Below are 17,974 nucleotides of genomic sequence, written 5' to 3' on the forward strand. Positions count from 1 at the left end.
TTTGATTAAAAAAAAAAAAAAAAAATAATAATATTGATCTGCACCTGATAATCCATATTCTGCACTTTTAATGTGGCGATTTATGAAGTGTAAACATAAAATTTCTTCAAACACCATACATACAACTGAAAGTCAAAAAATAACTTGCATATTTGCTGTGTGTGATCATACCCTAAATGACACAAAGTGTAACATTTTATTATTGTTCTCACACTCCCAGGAGACAAATTAACTTTCATAGGATCAGCGTCCTTTTACTTACCTTCCATCAAAAGGTGTGGAGATCTTACAAAACCTATTCTATAATCACCAAGAATATTTATGGGTAAACACGCAAGATCGTACGTACTTTGTAGGATATTCTAGCTCTCCCGTGGTGTCAACATGAAGATTGAAAACCTGGTCAGCTTCCCTTCCAACGTCGTCAAAGCTCATGTGTGGAACATTCTTAAATCTGGAAGAGGCATGCATAGTATAAAGAAACCGATTAGGGAAGAAAAAAAAACAAACCAAACAAAACAATTGCAGTTTAACCCCTTCACTACCAAGGGTGGTTTGCACGTTAACTCCCGGGCCAATTTTTACAATTCTGACCACTACCTTTATGAGGTCATAACTCTGAAACGCTTCAATGGATCCCAGTGATTCTGACACGGTTTTCTCGTGACATATTGTACTTCATGTTAGTGGTAAAATTTCATTCAAATAACTTGCGTTTGTGAAAAAAAACAGAAATTTGGCGAAAATTTTTAAAATTTCGCAACATTCCAAATTTGAATTTTTATGCCCTTAAATCACAGAGATATGGCACACAAAAAACTTGATAAGTAACATTTCCCACATGTTTACTTTACATCAGCACAATTTTGGAACCAACATTTTTTTTGTTAGGAAGTTATAAGGGTTAAATATTGACCAGCGATTTCTCATTTTTGCAACACAATTTTATTTTTACGGACCACATCACATTTGAAGCCACTTTGCGGGGTCTATATGATAGAAAATACCCAAAAGTGACACCATTCTAGAAACTGCACCCCTTAAGGTGCTCAAAACCACATACAAGTTTATCAACCCTTTAGGTGCGTCACAGGAAATTTTTGAATATTTAAAGAAAAAAAACTAACATTTAACTTTTTTTCACAAAAAAAAAAAAATACTTCAGATTCAATTTTTTTTATTTTACCAAGGGTAACAGGAGAAATTGGACTGCAAAAGTTATTGTGCAATTTGTCTTGAGTACGCTGATAAGTTGATAACTGATATGTGGGGGGGAAAATCACTGATTCGGCGCATGGCAGAGCTCAGAAGGGAAGGAGCGCCGTTTGACTTTTTCAATGCAAAAGTGGCTGGAATTGAGATCGGACACCATGTCGCATTTGGAAAGCCCCTGATGTACCAACACAGTGGAAACCCCCCCACAAATGACACCATTTTGGAAACTAGACCCCCCAAGGAACTTATCTAGATGTGTGGTGAGAACTTTGAACCCCCAAGGGCTTCACAGAAGTTTATAATGCCAGGGCATCCCAATTTTTTTTTTTATTTTCCCCCAAGGGTACCAGGAGAAACTGAACCCCAAAAGTTGTTGTCCAATTTGTCCTGAGTACGCTGATACCCCATATGTGGGAGAAAACTACTGTATGGGCACACGACAGGGCTTGGAAAGGAAGTAGTGACGTTTTGGAATGCAGACTTTGATGGAATGGTCTGCGTGTGTCGTGTGCGTTTGGAGAGCCCCTGATGTACCTAAACTATTGAAACTCCCCACAAGTGACCCCATTTTGGAAGCTAGACCCCCCATGGAACTTATCTAGATGTGTGGTGAGCACTTTGAACCCCCAAGTGCTTCCCAGAAGTTTATAACGCCCGGGCGTGAAAATAAAAAAATCTTTTTTTTCCACAAAAATGATATTTTTGCCCCCAATTTTTTATTTTCCTAAGGGTAACAGGAGAAATTGGACCCCAAAAGTTGTTTTACAATTTGTCCTGAGTAGGCCGATACCCCATATGTGGGGGTAAAACACTGTTTGGGAGCATGGCAGAGTTTAGAAGGAGCACCATTTGACTTTTTCAACACAGAATTGGCCGGAATTGAGATCAGACGCCATGTTGCATTTGGAGAACACCTGATGTGCCCAAACAGTGGAAACCCCCAATTCTAACTCCAACCCTAACCCCAACACACCCCTAACCCTAATCCTAGCCCTAACTCTAACGGGAAAATGGAAATAAATACATTTTCTTTTAATTTTATTATTTTTTCCTAACTAAGGGGGTGATAACGGGGGGGTTTGATTTACTATTTAGGGCGGTTTTTATGTTTGGCAGCTGTCACACGCTAAAAAACACTTTATTGTAAAAATAGTTTTTGCATCACCACATATTGAGAGCTATAATTTTTCCATATTTTGACCCACCGAGTCATGTGAGGTCTTATTTTTTGCGGAACGAGTTGACGTTTTTATTAGTACCATTTTCGGGCACATGACATTTTTTGATCGCTTTTTATTTTGTTTTTTTGGGATGCAGAATTTACAAAAACCAGCGTTTCATGAATTTCTTTCGGGTGGTGCGTTTACGCCGTACCGGGTGCGGTAAAATTTATAAGGCGGTTTTATTCTTCGGGTCAGTACGGTTACAGCGATACCTCATTTAGGTAGTTTTTATGTTTTGGCGCTTTTATGCTATGAAAACAATTTTATATAAAAAATTATTTTTGCATCACTTTATTCCGCGAGCTATAACTTTATTTTTTCACTGATGCTGTGTGGCAGCTCGTTTTTGCAGGACAAGATGACGTTTTCAGCGGTACCATGGATATTTATATGCGTCTTTTTGATTGCGTGTTATTGCACTTTGTTCGGCGGTATGATAAACGAAGCAAAAAATAATTTTTATTTTTTAAGGGGTTCGCTTAAGGGGTTAACTATTGGGACAGTTTTATAGGGCGGGTCGTTACGGACGCGGCGATACCAAATGTGTACTTTTGTGGGGGTTTTTTATTTCCAAAAAATGAATTTATTGGGGAATATATATATTTTTTTTTTTAATTTAGCGATTTTTTTAAAATTATTTTTACACTTTTTTTACTTTATTACAATGTCCCAGGGGGGACATAACTGTCCTGTGACAGATCGCTGATCTGTCACATCACAGATCACTGTGACAGATCAGCGATCTCTCACAGGCAGTGCAGAAGGCTTCCTCATGCCTGCGCTTTGCAGGCACTGAGGAAGCCGGCTCCCTGCAGGCCCCCGGAGGTCCCCACCGCCATATTGGATCCGGGGACCTGCAGGAAAGGAGCCCCCCGCAGCAGCACTGCATACTGCGCTGCCGTGGGGGGGGCTCAGGGAAGCATGGAGGGAGCCCCCTCCCTGCCGATGCTTCCCTTTAACCCCTGGTACACCGCGATTGTGTTTGATCGCGGTGTGCAAGGGGTTAACGTGTCGGGGGTGGTCCGTGACCACCCCTGACACATTGTGCCGGGTGTCAGCTGTGATAATCAGCTGACACCAGGCCGCGATCAGCGGCGCTCACCACGTGGGCGCCGCTGATCGCTGTGACGTAATATTCTGTCCATGGTAATTAGGTCCAGGATCACATGGACGGAATATTACGTCCATTGTAGGTAAGGGGTTAAGGGAACCTGTCAGAAGGATTAACCCTGCCACGATCCTCTACACTTCACAACCATGATAACCTCATACCCATTCATCCAGCCCCCACTCCCCCAACCCCCTTACCTGGAGCCCTATGGAACGCACACTCTGTCTGCAACAAGCTGTCATTTATCCATGACCTCTTTATCACCAACAAACTCTCCTTCCTTGCCATCACTGAAACCTGGCTCACTCCCTCTGACAGCCTCTCCAGCTGTGCTTTCCTATGGCAGATTCCATCTCTCACACCCCTCCCCCCAGAAACAAACGTGTTGGAGGAGTTGGCTTGCTCCTGTCTGATACCTGCTCCTTTACCTCAATTCTTCTGCCACCCTCCGCTACTCTTCCCTCGTTCGAGGTGCACTCCGTCCGCATCTATTCCCCCTCCAACTGGCTGTCATCTACAGCCCTCCAGAACTAGCCATCTCCACCTCTCGACCACTTCACCACCTGTCTACTCCATTTCCTTTCTGCTGACATCCCCACCATCATCATGGGCAACTTCAACATCCCCATTGATACTTCCACCCAAGCTGCCTCTAAACTTCTATCGCTCATGGCTTTCCTTGGCCTCACTCAATGGTCCTCTGCGGCCACTCACAAAGATGGTCACACGCTGGACCTCATCTTCACCCGCCTCTGCTCCCTCACTAATCTCAATAACTCACCCCTCCCCCTGACTGACCACAACCTACTGACATTCTCTTCTCTCTCCTACTGCGCAACCCCCGCTCCATAAACTCGCTCACCCTCGCAGGAATCTCAAACACCTCAATTTACAATCACTCTCCGAGTCCCTTCTCCCTCTTACAGACATAGCTTCCCTTCATGACACAGATGCTGCCGCCACTTTTTACAACACCACAATAACAGCAACACTTGATTCGGCTGCCCCCCTCATGCAGAGCAAAACTCGAACAAACATGCAGCCCTGGCTGACCAGCCTGACCAAAGAACTGAGACGGGTTTCCAGGGCCGCTGAGCGGAGATGGAAGAGAACCCATTCTACCGAGTACTTCAGCGCATACAAGCAGTCCCTTGCCAACTTTAAGTCCACGCTCTCTGCCGCAAAACCAACTTACTTTGCATCTCTCATATCCTCCCTGTCTCAACCCTAAACAGCTCTTCAACACTTTCAATTCTCTACTCCGTCCCACAGCACCTCCTCCCTCTCCTCTCATTTCTGCTGAAGACTTTGCCTCCTTTAAGCAGAAGATTGACACGATCAGACAAAACTTTGGCCCCGCAGCCCCCAATGCCCCTCAGCCCTGTTCTGCAAAAGCCAGCTTCTCCACCATGACAGAAGATCAGCCCTCCACCCTTCTGTTAAGATCACACCTCACTACTTGTGCCCTCGACCCACTCCCGTCCCACCTCATCCCCAACTTGGCCACAGTCTTCATCCCATCTCTAACACACCTCTTCAACCTTTCACTTACAAATGGTGTCTTTCCCTCATCCTTCAAACATGCCTCAATCACACCCATCCTCAAAAAGTCCTCCCTTGACCCTGTTTCTAACTATCGCCCGATATCTCTTCTCCCTTACGCCTCAAAACTACTGGAACAGCATGTATATCTTGAACTGTCCTCCCACCTCTCCTCCTGTTCCCTCTTTGACCGGTTACAATCTGGCTTCCGACCGCATCACTCAACTGAAACTGCCCTAACTAAAGTCACTAACGACTTACTAACCACCAAGAGCAAGCGACACTACTCTGTCCTCTGCCTTCGACACTGTAGACTATTCCCTCCTGCTACAGACTCATCTCTTGGCATCACAGACTTGGCCCTATCCTGGATCTCATCATACCTAGCAGACCGAACATTTAGTGTCTCCATCTCACACACCATCTGCTCACATCGCCCCCTGTCTGTCAGTGTTCCTCAAGGCTCTGTCCTAGGACCCCTACTATTCTCCATCTACAGCTTGGGACAGCTCATAGAATCCCACGGTTTGCCGTATCACCTCTACGCCGATGACACGCTGATCTACCCATCCGGACCCGACCTCGCCTCCTTACTGACTGAAATCCCACATGGTCTGTCTGCTATCTCAGCCTTTTCTTCTCGCTTTCTCAAACGGAACATGGACAAAACAGAATCTTAAAGCCCCCCCCTCTACCCCTCCACTAGACCTATCCATCAATGTCAATGGCTGCTCTTTCCCCGGTCCCGCAAGCTCAGTGCCTTGGGGTGATCCTTGACTCTGCGCTCTCTTTTAAACCACATATCCAAGCCCTCGCCTCCTCAAACTCCAAAATATTTCCCAGATCCGCTCATTCGTCAGCCACAAAACCACAAAAACACTAGTGCATGCTCTTATCTCCCACCTCGACTACTGCAACGTCCTACTCTCTGGCACCACTCCAGTTTATCCTGCACTCTGCTGCCCGACTAATCCACTTGTCCCCCCGCTATTCCCCAGCCTCCCCCCTATGCCAGGCCCTTCACTGGCTTCCATTGCCCAGAGGCTCAAATTTAAAACCATGACATACAAAGCCATCCACAACCTGTCTCCTCCATACATCTGACATGGTCTCCAGGTACCTACTCGCATGCAACTTTCAATCATCTCAAGATCTCCTTCTCTACTCTCCCCTTATCTCTTCTTCCCACAACCGCATACAAGACTTCTCCATGCTTCCCCCATACTCTGGAACTCTGCCGCAACACATCAGACTCTCACCATCAACAGAAACCTTCAAGAAGAACCTGAAGACCCACCTGTTCTGACAAGCCTACAGCCTGCAATGATCCTCGGTCTACTGAGCCACCACACGACCTGCTCTACCCTCTCCTACTGTATCCTCACCCATCCCTGTAGACTAAGCCCTCACGGGCAGGGTCCCCTCTCCTTATGTACTTGTGTGTCCCTTGTCTCACACGATTATACTGGTCTATATTTCCCCTTTTCACATGTAAAGCACCGATGGAATAAATGGCGCTATATAAATGCATAATTGTGCACAGTAACCTACAGTGTCAGGTCAGCACAATTATACTGATTAAAATGATACCTTGGTTGATGAAATCCGTCTTGTGGTTGCTTAATCTTTACTTTGAGATACGCGTTAATGATATGTTTGTGCTCGGGGGGGGGTTCATGTATTGCACTGCTTAGCCATTTGTGTGTATGGCTTCTGACAGGTCATTGATCCCTGAGTGACCTGCCCCTAGACATATATAGCCAATAGCTGCAAGCATGGGGTGCCATTTTGGGGATTATTTATAGCATCAAATAAAATTAAATGCAAACTATACATGCAATCATGCTGCAGTGCACGTACTGCCTGCAGAGGGTGACATATTATATTAGATCTTAGTGCAATAAACTGGGACTTCCTCAACGGATGAATGCCATAGATGTAGGGAATCGGTGGTGGATTTTTGGTACCTTATCTGGAGCTGTGGTAGCATACGGGGGTATTGGAGAGATGTCATGTATACGTTGTAACGAATATTGGGAATACTGATTGAATGCACTCCTGAATTATGTCTCCTGGGTGCTATGGATGAAGAGATGTGGGTTCATTATGATAGAATATTTCTTCGAGAGGCTTCATTTATGGCTGGGAAGCCAGTGGTGTTGAGATGGATGGGAGGGAGATCCCCCTTCGAGTAATCAATGGAAGAAATTGGTAAATGACAATTCCTTACGAGAACATATATAAAAAAAGAAGATATCCCCAAAAGTTCCATAGGATTTGGGAAAGGTGGTGTGACTGCCCTTTGACACTTTGCTCCTAATGGTCTCTTCGATTTTGAGATATGGTCCATGATGTGTGTCACTTCTAGACCATGCAAGCTTTGATTTGTGAATTTCAGAATGTGTATCTTCCATAATCCGACCTGATACGAGCTCAAGGATCCTAAATAGACCCTGTAAGCTAAAAGATGGAACGAATGTTACACTGTACTGTGTAAGAATATTGCGTTGTAACTGTTTTGTTTGTTACTTATTACCGAAATATGATATCATGGTTATGTCACTATGAATAACTGACTATATTGTAATGTTCTATGTTTGATATACTATGTTGTGGAATCCTTTAATAAAAATATTTTTTAAACTGGGACTTCCTGAGAAAAATATACAAGATAATATGGGAGACATTTATTAGCATCCTGAATAGGACCTGTGCACAATATATACTGTATGGGAATAAACATGCTAGAAATAGGAGGAAACAACTATGGCTAAATAGAGCTGTGAGGGGAGCAATAAGTGACAAAAATAAGGCATTTAGAGAATTAAAGCAAGTACTGTATATACGCTGAGATTTTCAGCCTATTTTTTTGGGCTGGAAGTTCCTCTCATACCTGGGGGTCGGCGGGGGAGCGTCTGATCATACTGACCCCTCCTGGCACGTCTCTGCAGCCTCCCCCCACTTTTCCCTTCCTTCAGCGGTCACGTGGTACAGTTCATTAAACTCAAGAGTATGTGCAGTTTGCAGGCGCTAGGACTCTTTTCCCCACCACCTGTACACGAGCACGATGCCAGGGAGGCATGAAGCAAGCAGGAGGGTGGCGTCGCAAGATGGGTGTTGCAGGTCCGGCGCCTCCCATCGGACCGCCCCCCCAGTGAGTAGAATAAAACTTATTTTTCTTATCTTGCAGGTCAGATCAGGGGGCTTATCTACAGCATTATAGAATGCTGTAGATAAGCCCTGAAAGGCCACAACAGCTGACAGATTTGCTTTAATAGGTCCCCCCCCAAAAAAAAATAAAAAAAATAATGTTTTGCAAATTCTTGAAAAAGAAAAAAAAAAAAAAAAAGTGTGAAAACTTACTGCTAGCATTTTAGAAGGTTTAAAAATATAACAAAAGAAACATTTTATAAGTGGTGCTGGTGTAAAGCAGACATAAGGGAAATGTTATTTATTAAAGGGGTTGTCCGGGCTTTTCACATAATCTCAGTACATATCTGGGCTGCAGAATGCTGACAATAAGTAATTTTCTCTGTCACTTGTTTGCACAGTTTTCTAGATATTCTGAACAGAACGTCCAAGGGGGGGGGGGGGGTTGTTCTGGCATTAATATGAGAACTAGTCGTAACCTCCTACTGTACTCCAAACATGCCCTCTATAGCAACAACCCCACCCTCCATAGCCTACAGGCCCTCCCCATCCACATGAAGAAGCCCTCATCACACAGTAACAAATCCTCCCCCTCTAGCAGTCTCACTGCAGAGAGCAGACCACCCAGCTGCTCCTCCCCCAGACACACGCTGAACAGTGATCTATGGAAAGTGAAACTAGTGAGGGAAAAACCATCCTGTATTCTGGGCCACTCCATGATTACAATACAAACTCATTATCAGTGATTCCGTCCCTCACTGTCCCAGGCTGCTGGCAGCAGTGAGAACAGACTGTGTGATGGCCAGTGATGGGGGTCTGCAGCTTCTAATCTGCACAGGGGATGGCAGTCACTGATGTAATCATTTGTGTGACAAAGCCTCTGCTGTGTGAATGAGACAGCTCTGTGTCATAGAATCATAGAATCATAGAATCGTAGAGTTGGAAGGGACCTCCTGGGCCATCTGGTCCAACCCCCTGCTCAAAGCAGGATTCGCTAAATCATCCCAGTCAGATGTCTGTCCAGCCTCTGTTTGAAGACTTCCATTGAAGGAGAACTCACCACTTCTCGTGGCAGCCTGTTCCACTCATTGATCACTCTAACTGTCAAAAAGTTTTTTCTAATATCTAATCTGTGTCTCCTCCCATTCAGTTTCATCCCATCCCAGTTTCATCCCATTGCCTCTAGTCTTTCCTTGTGCAAATGAGAATAAAGTTGATCCTTCTACAATGTGACAGCCCTTTAGATAGTTGTAGACAGCAATTAAGTCTCCTCTCAGTCTTCTCTTTTGCAAACTAAACATTCCCAAATCCTGCAACCTTTCCTCATAAGACAGGGTTTGCAGACCGGTCACCATTCTGGTCGCTCTTTTCTGAACTTGCTCCAATGATGTCAATGATGTCTTCACACAGCAGCAGATTTGGTGCAGTGTGTGAGCACTGTGTATCTAATGACACAAATACTGATGGAGCAGCCTGTCCAATCAGCAGCTGTAACAGTGTGAAGTGTTGGGGGGGGTGTATGTATGGAGATATATGATACTAAGGATTCTGACTATAAATAAAGGGCTTGTTTGTGTTGTTGAGGAGCCCTTCCTTCATTCCTTCCTAGCTTTTCACTATTCCTTTCTGACCCTGGCATGCCTCCAGCCTGTGTAAGGTGTGTGCCTGTATCCTATCACTTTCTAATGTTTCTAGCAGAAATACATAACCGATGCACGCGGACCATTCACAAAAAAAAAAAAAAACCCCCACACAAAAGTACACCTATTTAGTTTTGCTGCGTCCGTAACAACCCACCCTATAAAACTGTCCTACTAGTTAACCCCTTTAGCGAACCTCTTAATAAAAGACAAAGCAAAAAAACAATGCTTTATCATACCGCCTAACAAAAAGTGCAATAACGCGCGATTAAAAAGACGGATATAAATAACCATGGTACCGCTGAAAACGTCATCTTGTCCCACAAAAAATGAGCCGCCATACAGAGTCAGTGAAATATAAAAGTTATAGTTCGCAGAATAAAGAGATGCAAAAATTTTTTTAGATAAAATAGTTTTCATTGCATAAAACCGCCAAAACACAAAAATGACATAAGTGAGGTATCGCTGTAATCGTATGACCCGAAGAATAAAACAGCTTTATCAATTTTACCACACGCGGAATGGTGTAAACACACCCCCCCAAAAGAAATTCATGAAATGCTGGTTTTTGTTCATTCTGCGTCCCAAAAATCGGAATAAAAAGCGATCAAAAAAAGTCACGTGCCCGAAAATGGTACCAATAAAAACGTCAACTCGTCCCGCAATAAATAAGACCTCACATGACTACCGAAAACATGGAAAAATTATAGCTCTCGAAATGTGGTGATGCAAAAACTAAGATATTTTCATTTTCCCATTAGGGCTAGGGCTATGGCTGAGATTAGCGTTGTAGTTAGAATTGGTGTGGGGGGGGGGGGGGGGGGGGTGTTCCACTGTTTAGGCACATCAGGTGCTCTCCAAATGCAACATGGCGTCTGAGCTGAGTTCCAGCCGATTCTGTGTTGAAAAAGTCAAACGGCGCTCCTTCCCTTCCAAGCTCTGCAATGCGCCCAAACAGTGGTTTACCCCACATATGGGGTATCAGCCTACTCCGGACAAATTGCAAAACAACTTTTGGGGTCAAATTTCTCCTGTTACCCTTAGGAAAATAAAAAATATTGGGGGCAAAAATATCATTTTTTTGTGGAAAAAATATGATTTTTTTATTTTCACGCCCGGGCGTTATTAACATCTGTGAAGCCCTTGGGGGTTCAAAGTGCTCACCACACATCTAAATAAGTAAATAAGTTCCTTGGGGGGGGTCAAATTTCCAAAATGGTGTAATTTGTAGGGGGTTTCCACTGTTCTGGCACATCAGGGGCTTTCCAAACGCGGCATGGTGTCCAATCCCAATTCCGGCCAAAGAAGTCAAATGGCGCTGCTTCCCTTCCGAGCTCTGCCATGCACCCAAATAGTGGTTTACCCCCACATGTGGGGTATCAGCGTACTCAGGACAAATTGCACAATAACTTTTGCGATCATTTGTGTGGAAAACATGAGATTTTTTTAGTTTTACGGCTGTGCATTATAAACTTCTGTGAAGCCCAAAGGACAAATTGCACAATAACTTTTGCAGTCCAATTTCTCCTGTTACCCTTGGTAAAATTAAAAAAAAAAAAAATTGACCTGAAGTAATTTGTGTGAAAAAGTTAATTTTTGTAAACATTCAAAAAATTTGTGACACACCTGAAGGGTTAATAAACTTCTTGAATGTGGTTTTGAGCATCTTGAGGGGTGCAGTTTTTAGAATGGTGTCACTTTTGGGTATCTTCTATCATATAGACCCCTCAAAGTGACTTAAAATGTGATGTGGTCCATAAAAATAAAGTGGTTTTGCAAAAATGAGAAGTTGCTGGTCAGCTTTTAACCCTTATAACGTCCTAACAAAAAAAAAAAAAAATTTTGGTTCCCAAATTGTGCTGATGTAAAGTAAACATATGGGAAATGTTACTTAAGTTTTTTGTGCGCCATGTCTGATTTAAGGGCATAAAAATTCAAAGTTGGAAAGTTGTGAAATTTTCAAAGTTTTTGCCAAATTTCCGTTTTTTCACAAATAAACGCAAGTTACGTAAATTAAATTTTACCACTAACATGAAGTACAATATGTCACGAGAAAACAGTGTCAGAATCACCGGGATCCATGGAAGCGTTCCAGAGTTATTACCTCATAAAGGGACAGTGGTCAGAATTGTAAAAATTGACCCGGTCATGAACGTGCAAACCACCCTTGGGGGTAAAGGGATAATCAGACAGTTTAAAAAGGCTTTGAAATCTGTAAAATTTGATATTTTTATAATAAAACGCAGAATAGCGACACATTTACCATCATAAAGTACAATCTCAAAATCAGTAGGATATGTTGGTGTTCCAGAATTATAGAGTTGTACATAAAGTGACACTAGTCAAGATTTTTAAAAAATTGGCTTGGTCACTAAGGGGTTAATAGATTTTCTAAGCAGGAAGAAAAAAAAAAAAAAAAAATATATATATATATATCTCTCACTAAACATTTTGTTCCCCTCAGTCTAGTGCTACTCACAATCTAATTTCAGAAGGGTGCTCATCGCTATCCTCTCCAATGAGAATAATCCCTTTTAATTTCACATTGCCAGTGAACCTAACAGAAAGAACAAGGGTTAATAAAAAAAGTGACAAAACTGAAAACCTCCAAATAAGACATACTCACGGGATGTTGAACAGCAACTCTGCATCGTCATCGCTTTCTACAAACTGGACAGACAAGAGTCATATTAAACTTATGCAAACTCTAATACTGCTTACATACTTAACTGTTTAATCCTCAAGTATTTGGACAGTGACTGAAGCTGGGTGATTGTGGCTCTACATGCCACCATTTTGGATTTAAAATTTAACAGCTAAGGCTGGTTTCACACCAGCGTTTTTGTGCGCACATGAAACGCGTGACAAAATCGCATACTAATGCTGCTTATTTTTGCATAAAGTGAAAAAAACAGCGTGTATGCGTTTTCCAATCGTTTGCGTTTATTTTGCGCATGAAGGCACTAATCACCAGATGGAACTCCATGAAAAATTATTGCATCAGACTACACCAATTGGACAGCAGTGGGTGTGTATGGGAATTCTTTTAATAGACCCTGTTTGCAGCTACAGTGTTCACATAGCTTGCTTATGGGAGAGGGAGAGGGAGAGTCAGCATCGGCATTTATGGATACATCCAATTGTTGAACTCCGTGGAGCGTACCACACCCTCTACAGTGAGCTCCAGGCAAACCCAGAGAAATTTATGGACTATACACAGATGTCCCAACAAACCTTCATGTATTTGCTTGGACGTGTCCAAGATGCCATCCGGAGACAGGACACACATCTCCGTAATGCTATTTCTCCTGAGGAACGGCTACTGGTGACTCTACGGTATGTAATGATATTAACAAAACAATGCCTGGCTTCTTATGGTTCTGCCATGAAATCTTCCATAGCATGCATATTTCTTGGTCGGAAATGTAAAAACACTTTTTCTTTTATGTATAGAAATTGACACCTTTGTTTTGTCTGCTTATCAGATTACTGGCAACTAGAGAGACCCCATCTTCACTACACTTTCAGTTCTGGATCGGAATCTCCACCTTGTCGGGTATTGTTGCCGACACCTGCCGGGCTTTGTGGAACGTTCTTGGTCCTGAATATATGCCCCTGCCCACCGTAGAAAAGTGGATAGAAATTTCGGACAACTTGCAGTTTTCCAAACTGTTTGGGAGCTGTGGATGGCAAACACATCCGGATAATCAAACCCAAAAGAACTGGCTCGGAGTACTATAATTACAAAAAGTACTTCTCTACAGTACTCATGGCCATTTCTGATGCTGACTGTGTTTGTGGCAGTGGACATTGGTGCTTTTGGTCGTGGGAATGACTCACAGGCCTTTAAGAACTCAGACATGGGCTGCAGGTTGTATGGAAACCGATTTAATTTCCCCATGCCACGTCCTCTTCCCCACACCGAAGCTCCACCACAGCCCTTTGTAATGGTTGGCGATGAAGCATTCCATATGTGCCAGAACCTCCTGAAACCATACTCCAGCCATGACTTGGACCACGAAAAAAAAAAAAAAAATTTATAGGCTGACCAGGGCAAGAAGAACTGTCGAGTGTGCATTTGGTATTCTGGTGTCCCGATGGCGCATTCTTGCCACAGCAATTAATCTAAAATTGGAAACTGTTGATGAGGTGGTGAAAGGTGGATTTTGCAAGTGTCTAGACAGTGTTTACTCCAAAAAGGCATCTTGTGATAAGCGCAGATAAGCGCCGACGTGCGTTGAGCAATGCGATTGTCAGCGCTCCCATAGGTTTTAATATTATGTTTTTGTGCATTCTGAGCACACGCGCAATTTTTGGGGCGTCGGACGGAACAAAAAATGCAACATGTTGCGTCTGGCGAGATCGGGCGCATACCTTGAAAAAACGCTGCGCATGCGAATCGCTGATGGACGCTGACATGCGCTAAACATTGCGCACACATGTTAAAGATAGGGGAGACATGCACAAGCGCATAACAGCGCACAAGGTGCAGCGCTTAAAAACACTAGTGTGAAACCAGCCTACGATGCAACTGAAGAGTAGACTTTCAGGTTTAATTAAAGAGGTTGAACCAAAATATCCTGCGAGACGTTTGGGAATTGCAACCATTTTTCTACAAAGCCTCACTTCAGGGGCTCAAACATAGTTGGACAATTTAACTTTACCATAAGTAAAATGATCATTTTTAAATACTGTGTAGAGAATCCTCTGCAGGCAATGACTGAAGGAAGTCAGGTAGGTCGCCAGACGCTGGGGCTCTTCCTTTGTGATGCTTTACCAGGCCTTTACTGCAGCTGACTTTAGGGTCTTGCTAGTTTGTGGGTCTTTTTGCCTTCAGCATGTGAAATGAACGCTCAATGGGGTTGACTGCCATAGCAGACTTCTGGGTTGCTTTCGCAGTGTTTTGGCTCATTGTCCATCTGGACTGTGAAGTTCTGTCCAACCAACCTTGCTGCATTTGGTTGAATCTGAACAGATCATATAGCCTTGTACACTTCACAATTCATCAGTCACAACAATAAACAAACCCAGTGATAGCCATGCATGTCCATGTCACCACACTGCCTCCATCATGTTTTACAGAGGATGTGGTGTGCTCTAAATCATGAGCCGTTCCAAACCTTCTCCCTACTCACTTTCTTCTGCTCATCATTCAGGTTGATCTTCGTTTCATCTGTCCAAAGAATGCTATTCCAGAACTGGGATGGCTTCTTTAAATTTTTTTTTTTGCAAAGCCTAAATCTGGCTTATTTTTAAGGCCAATTCATTGTTTGCACCTTGCAGTGAACCCTCTGTATCTGCTCTCATTAAGTCTTCTCTTTCAGTATTTAAGTCTAGCATAAACATCTAATTCCTGGAGAGTGTTCTTCACTTGGGTGGATGTTGTGAAGGGGGGGGTTTCTTCACCATGGAAAGGATTCTGCAATCAGTGACTGTTGACTTCAGGGGATGGCCAGGCCTTTTTGACTTCCAAGCTTTTTTTTCTTGCAGAAGATGCCAAAATGTTGATTTGGCCACTCCTAACAATTCTGCCATGTCCGATTGATCTTCCCCCCACCCCCGTCAGCCTAAGGATGGTCAGTTTTTCTTCCATTGAGAGCTCCTTTGACTGCTTGTTGTGGGTTCACAGCAGGCGTTTCCTCCAGCATGATCAGTTTGGCAGTGGGTCAGTAATGGAGTGGGGGAGGCATTTTTTTTTGGATGGCCACACATTCCTCCATGTGCTAGCCAGAGGTATTCTGACTGCCATTAGGTATCAGAATGAGATCCTCAGACCCACTGAGACCATATACAGGTGCAGTGGGCCCTGGGTTCCTTCTGATGCATGACAATGCTAGGCTGCATGTGGTGGAAGAATGTCAGCAGTTCCTGCAAGATGAAGGCATTGCTGCTTTGGACTGGCCTGCCCGTTCCCCAGACCCAAATCCAACCAAGGACATCATGCCTCTTTCCATCCAGCAACGCCATGTTGCACCAGACTATCCAGGAGATGACTGATGCTTTAATCCAGGTCTGGGAGAAGATACTCATCAGGAGCATGCCAGGTGTTGTAGGGAGGTCATACATGTACGTGAAGGACATACTACTGAGCATAATTTTCTTGTCCTGAGGCATTTCATCTGAAGTTGAATCCGCCTGAAATTTGATTTTCCACTTTGATTTTGAGTATCATTCCAAATCTAGACCTCCATGATATATTAAAATGAGCAATGTAAAACTACATTATATTTTATTGTTCTCAATGCATTCCACTATAATGAATAAAGATTTGCAACTGGAATATTTAATTCAGTGATATCTAGGATGTGGTATTTTAGTGTTACCTTTATTTTTTCGAGCAGTGTACAACCCAGCTTATGCCACCAAAGTTACAAATTACCTACTAACTGCTAAAGCAAACAGGCAATTCTCCATACTACTCCTATACCTGTCCTCGGCTTTTGACAGTCAATTATTGCTTCACACTACAAATTCACTCATTCTTAGCATCAAAGACCTGGTCATTTTCAGGATATCCTCATAGCTGACTAAAAGCGCATTTAGAGTTACCAATTCCCATACTCTATCTTCACAGCACCTGGAACTTTTTCCAGTACACCAAGTGGTAAAAGTCAGTAGTGTTGTTCAAAAGTACAACTCGTCCCTCAAAACTCATACCTTCATACGGCCACATGGACCGAAAATTAAGAAAAAAAAAAAAAAGTTACGGCTCTGGGAAGAAAAGGGAACAAATATTGAAGATCCCAAGGTGGTGAACAGGTTAACAAGCCAGTCGATAATTTGTCTCCCCCAAACATCTCCAACCTAATATCCCAATACCGCGTGACATGTAATCTGCACTATCTTCCACACAACTGTGAAATACCATAGGAAAAAGGAGCATAAGATGAAATGCAGATAAAAATATCAAATTTTATCATACAAAGTGCATAAAGCCATAACAATAAAGTGCCAATCAAATGCAGAAACCATACACCCAGGACAACCCACCCCTCCCAAAAAGATGGAAACAATCAGGGCAAGAAATCCCATGTAAAACCATATATGTCCGAAATACTAAATCCCATATGCAAAAATTGCACCCAGTGGCTTAACAGGGGAAGTAAGAAACTCCTAGACTGGATATGGGGGACAGGAGCAGAGTCAATGTATCATTATAAGCAGTCCACCAGAGGCTCAAAAATAAATAGCCATACACCCCATAAAGAGTACCAAACAAACGGAAGCTAACCAACAGATGAGAGGCCCGGCAGTGTACCCCCGACACGCGTTTCGCGGCAACACAAGACCGCTTTATCAAGAGGATTTCTTACTTCCCCTGTTAAGCCAAAGGGCGCAGTTACTGCATATGGGATTTAGTACTTCGGACATATGGTTTTACATGGGATTTCTTGCCCAAATTGTTTCCATCTTTTTGGGAGAGGTGGGTTGTCCTGGGTTTATGGCTTCTGCATTTGATTGGCACTTTATTGTTATGGCTTTATGCACTTTGTATGACGATTAATAAAATTTATTGATATTTTTATCTGCATATCAAATCATGCTCTTTTTCCTCTGGTATTAATAGGTTGTTGAAGTTGATGTAGTCTGTTTGGGCGGGGGGGTGCACTTTTTCCCCACCTCCTTGACACCTCATTATGTTTTTGGGATCTCTGTTAACTGTGGAATTGTACTTTTTTTAGGGAATTTCACCACTTAGAATTTTCCCTGTTTTCCAGTACATGGTATGTTAAAACCAATAGTGTCATTCAGAAGTACAACTTGTTCTGCAAGAAGACAAGCCCTCACATGACTATATTGACAGGAAAAAAAAAAAAAAAAAAAAAAAAAAAAATGATTGCTCTGGGAAGAAGGGGAGTAAAATACAAAACTGCAGAAGTGAAAATACCTTTAAAGGGAACCAGTCACTTCAGAAAACACTGTGCAGGTAAAAAGCATTTCAATGCTGTTTGACTGCCTTGCTGCAAGTGCATCCACTTGGTGAACACAAGCTCGTTTCCTCCCGGCTTTCAGTCAGAAGTGTGCACGGCGCAGCAACAGTCACTCACAGCACTGCTAACTATAATGAAAGGTGAGTGATGGCTGCAAGAACA

The 17,974-nt window shown here is 43.1% G+C and overlaps 1 protein-coding gene and 1 long non-coding RNA gene across 2 annotated transcripts in view; one reads left to right on the plus strand and one right to left on the minus strand.

Annotated features, from left to right (window-relative positions):
• The window catches only part of PITHD1 (PITH domain containing 1), a 44,156-nt gene that overhangs the window by 17,170 nt on the left and 9,012 nt on the right, over positions 1–17,974 (minus strand). The window contains exons 2-4 of the mRNA XM_073572930.1: positions 12,508–12,551; positions 12,361–12,438; positions 350–454 (exon numbers count right to left, since the gene is read on the minus strand). Coding sequence (XP_073429031.1) covers positions 350–454; positions 12,361–12,438; positions 12,508–12,551 — 227 coding nt within the window. The remainder of the gene's footprint in view (positions 1–349; positions 455–12,360; positions 12,439–12,507; positions 12,552–17,974) is intronic.
• LOC141086874 (uncharacterized) lies at positions 12,987–13,594 on the plus strand. Its single transcript, XR_012231651.1, has 2 exons — positions 12,987–13,217; positions 13,367–13,594. It is a non-coding gene; the product is annotated as an uncharacterized lncRNA (long non-coding RNA).

This window comes from Dendrobates tinctorius, unplaced genomic scaffold (assembly GCF_039654945.1).
Source record: "Dendrobates tinctorius isolate UK_male_01 unplaced genomic scaffold, ASM3965494v1 ptg000007l, whole genome shotgun sequence".
In the NCBI taxonomy this organism is placed as follows: Eukaryota; Metazoa; Chordata; class Amphibia; order Anura; family Dendrobatidae; genus Dendrobates; species Dendrobates tinctorius.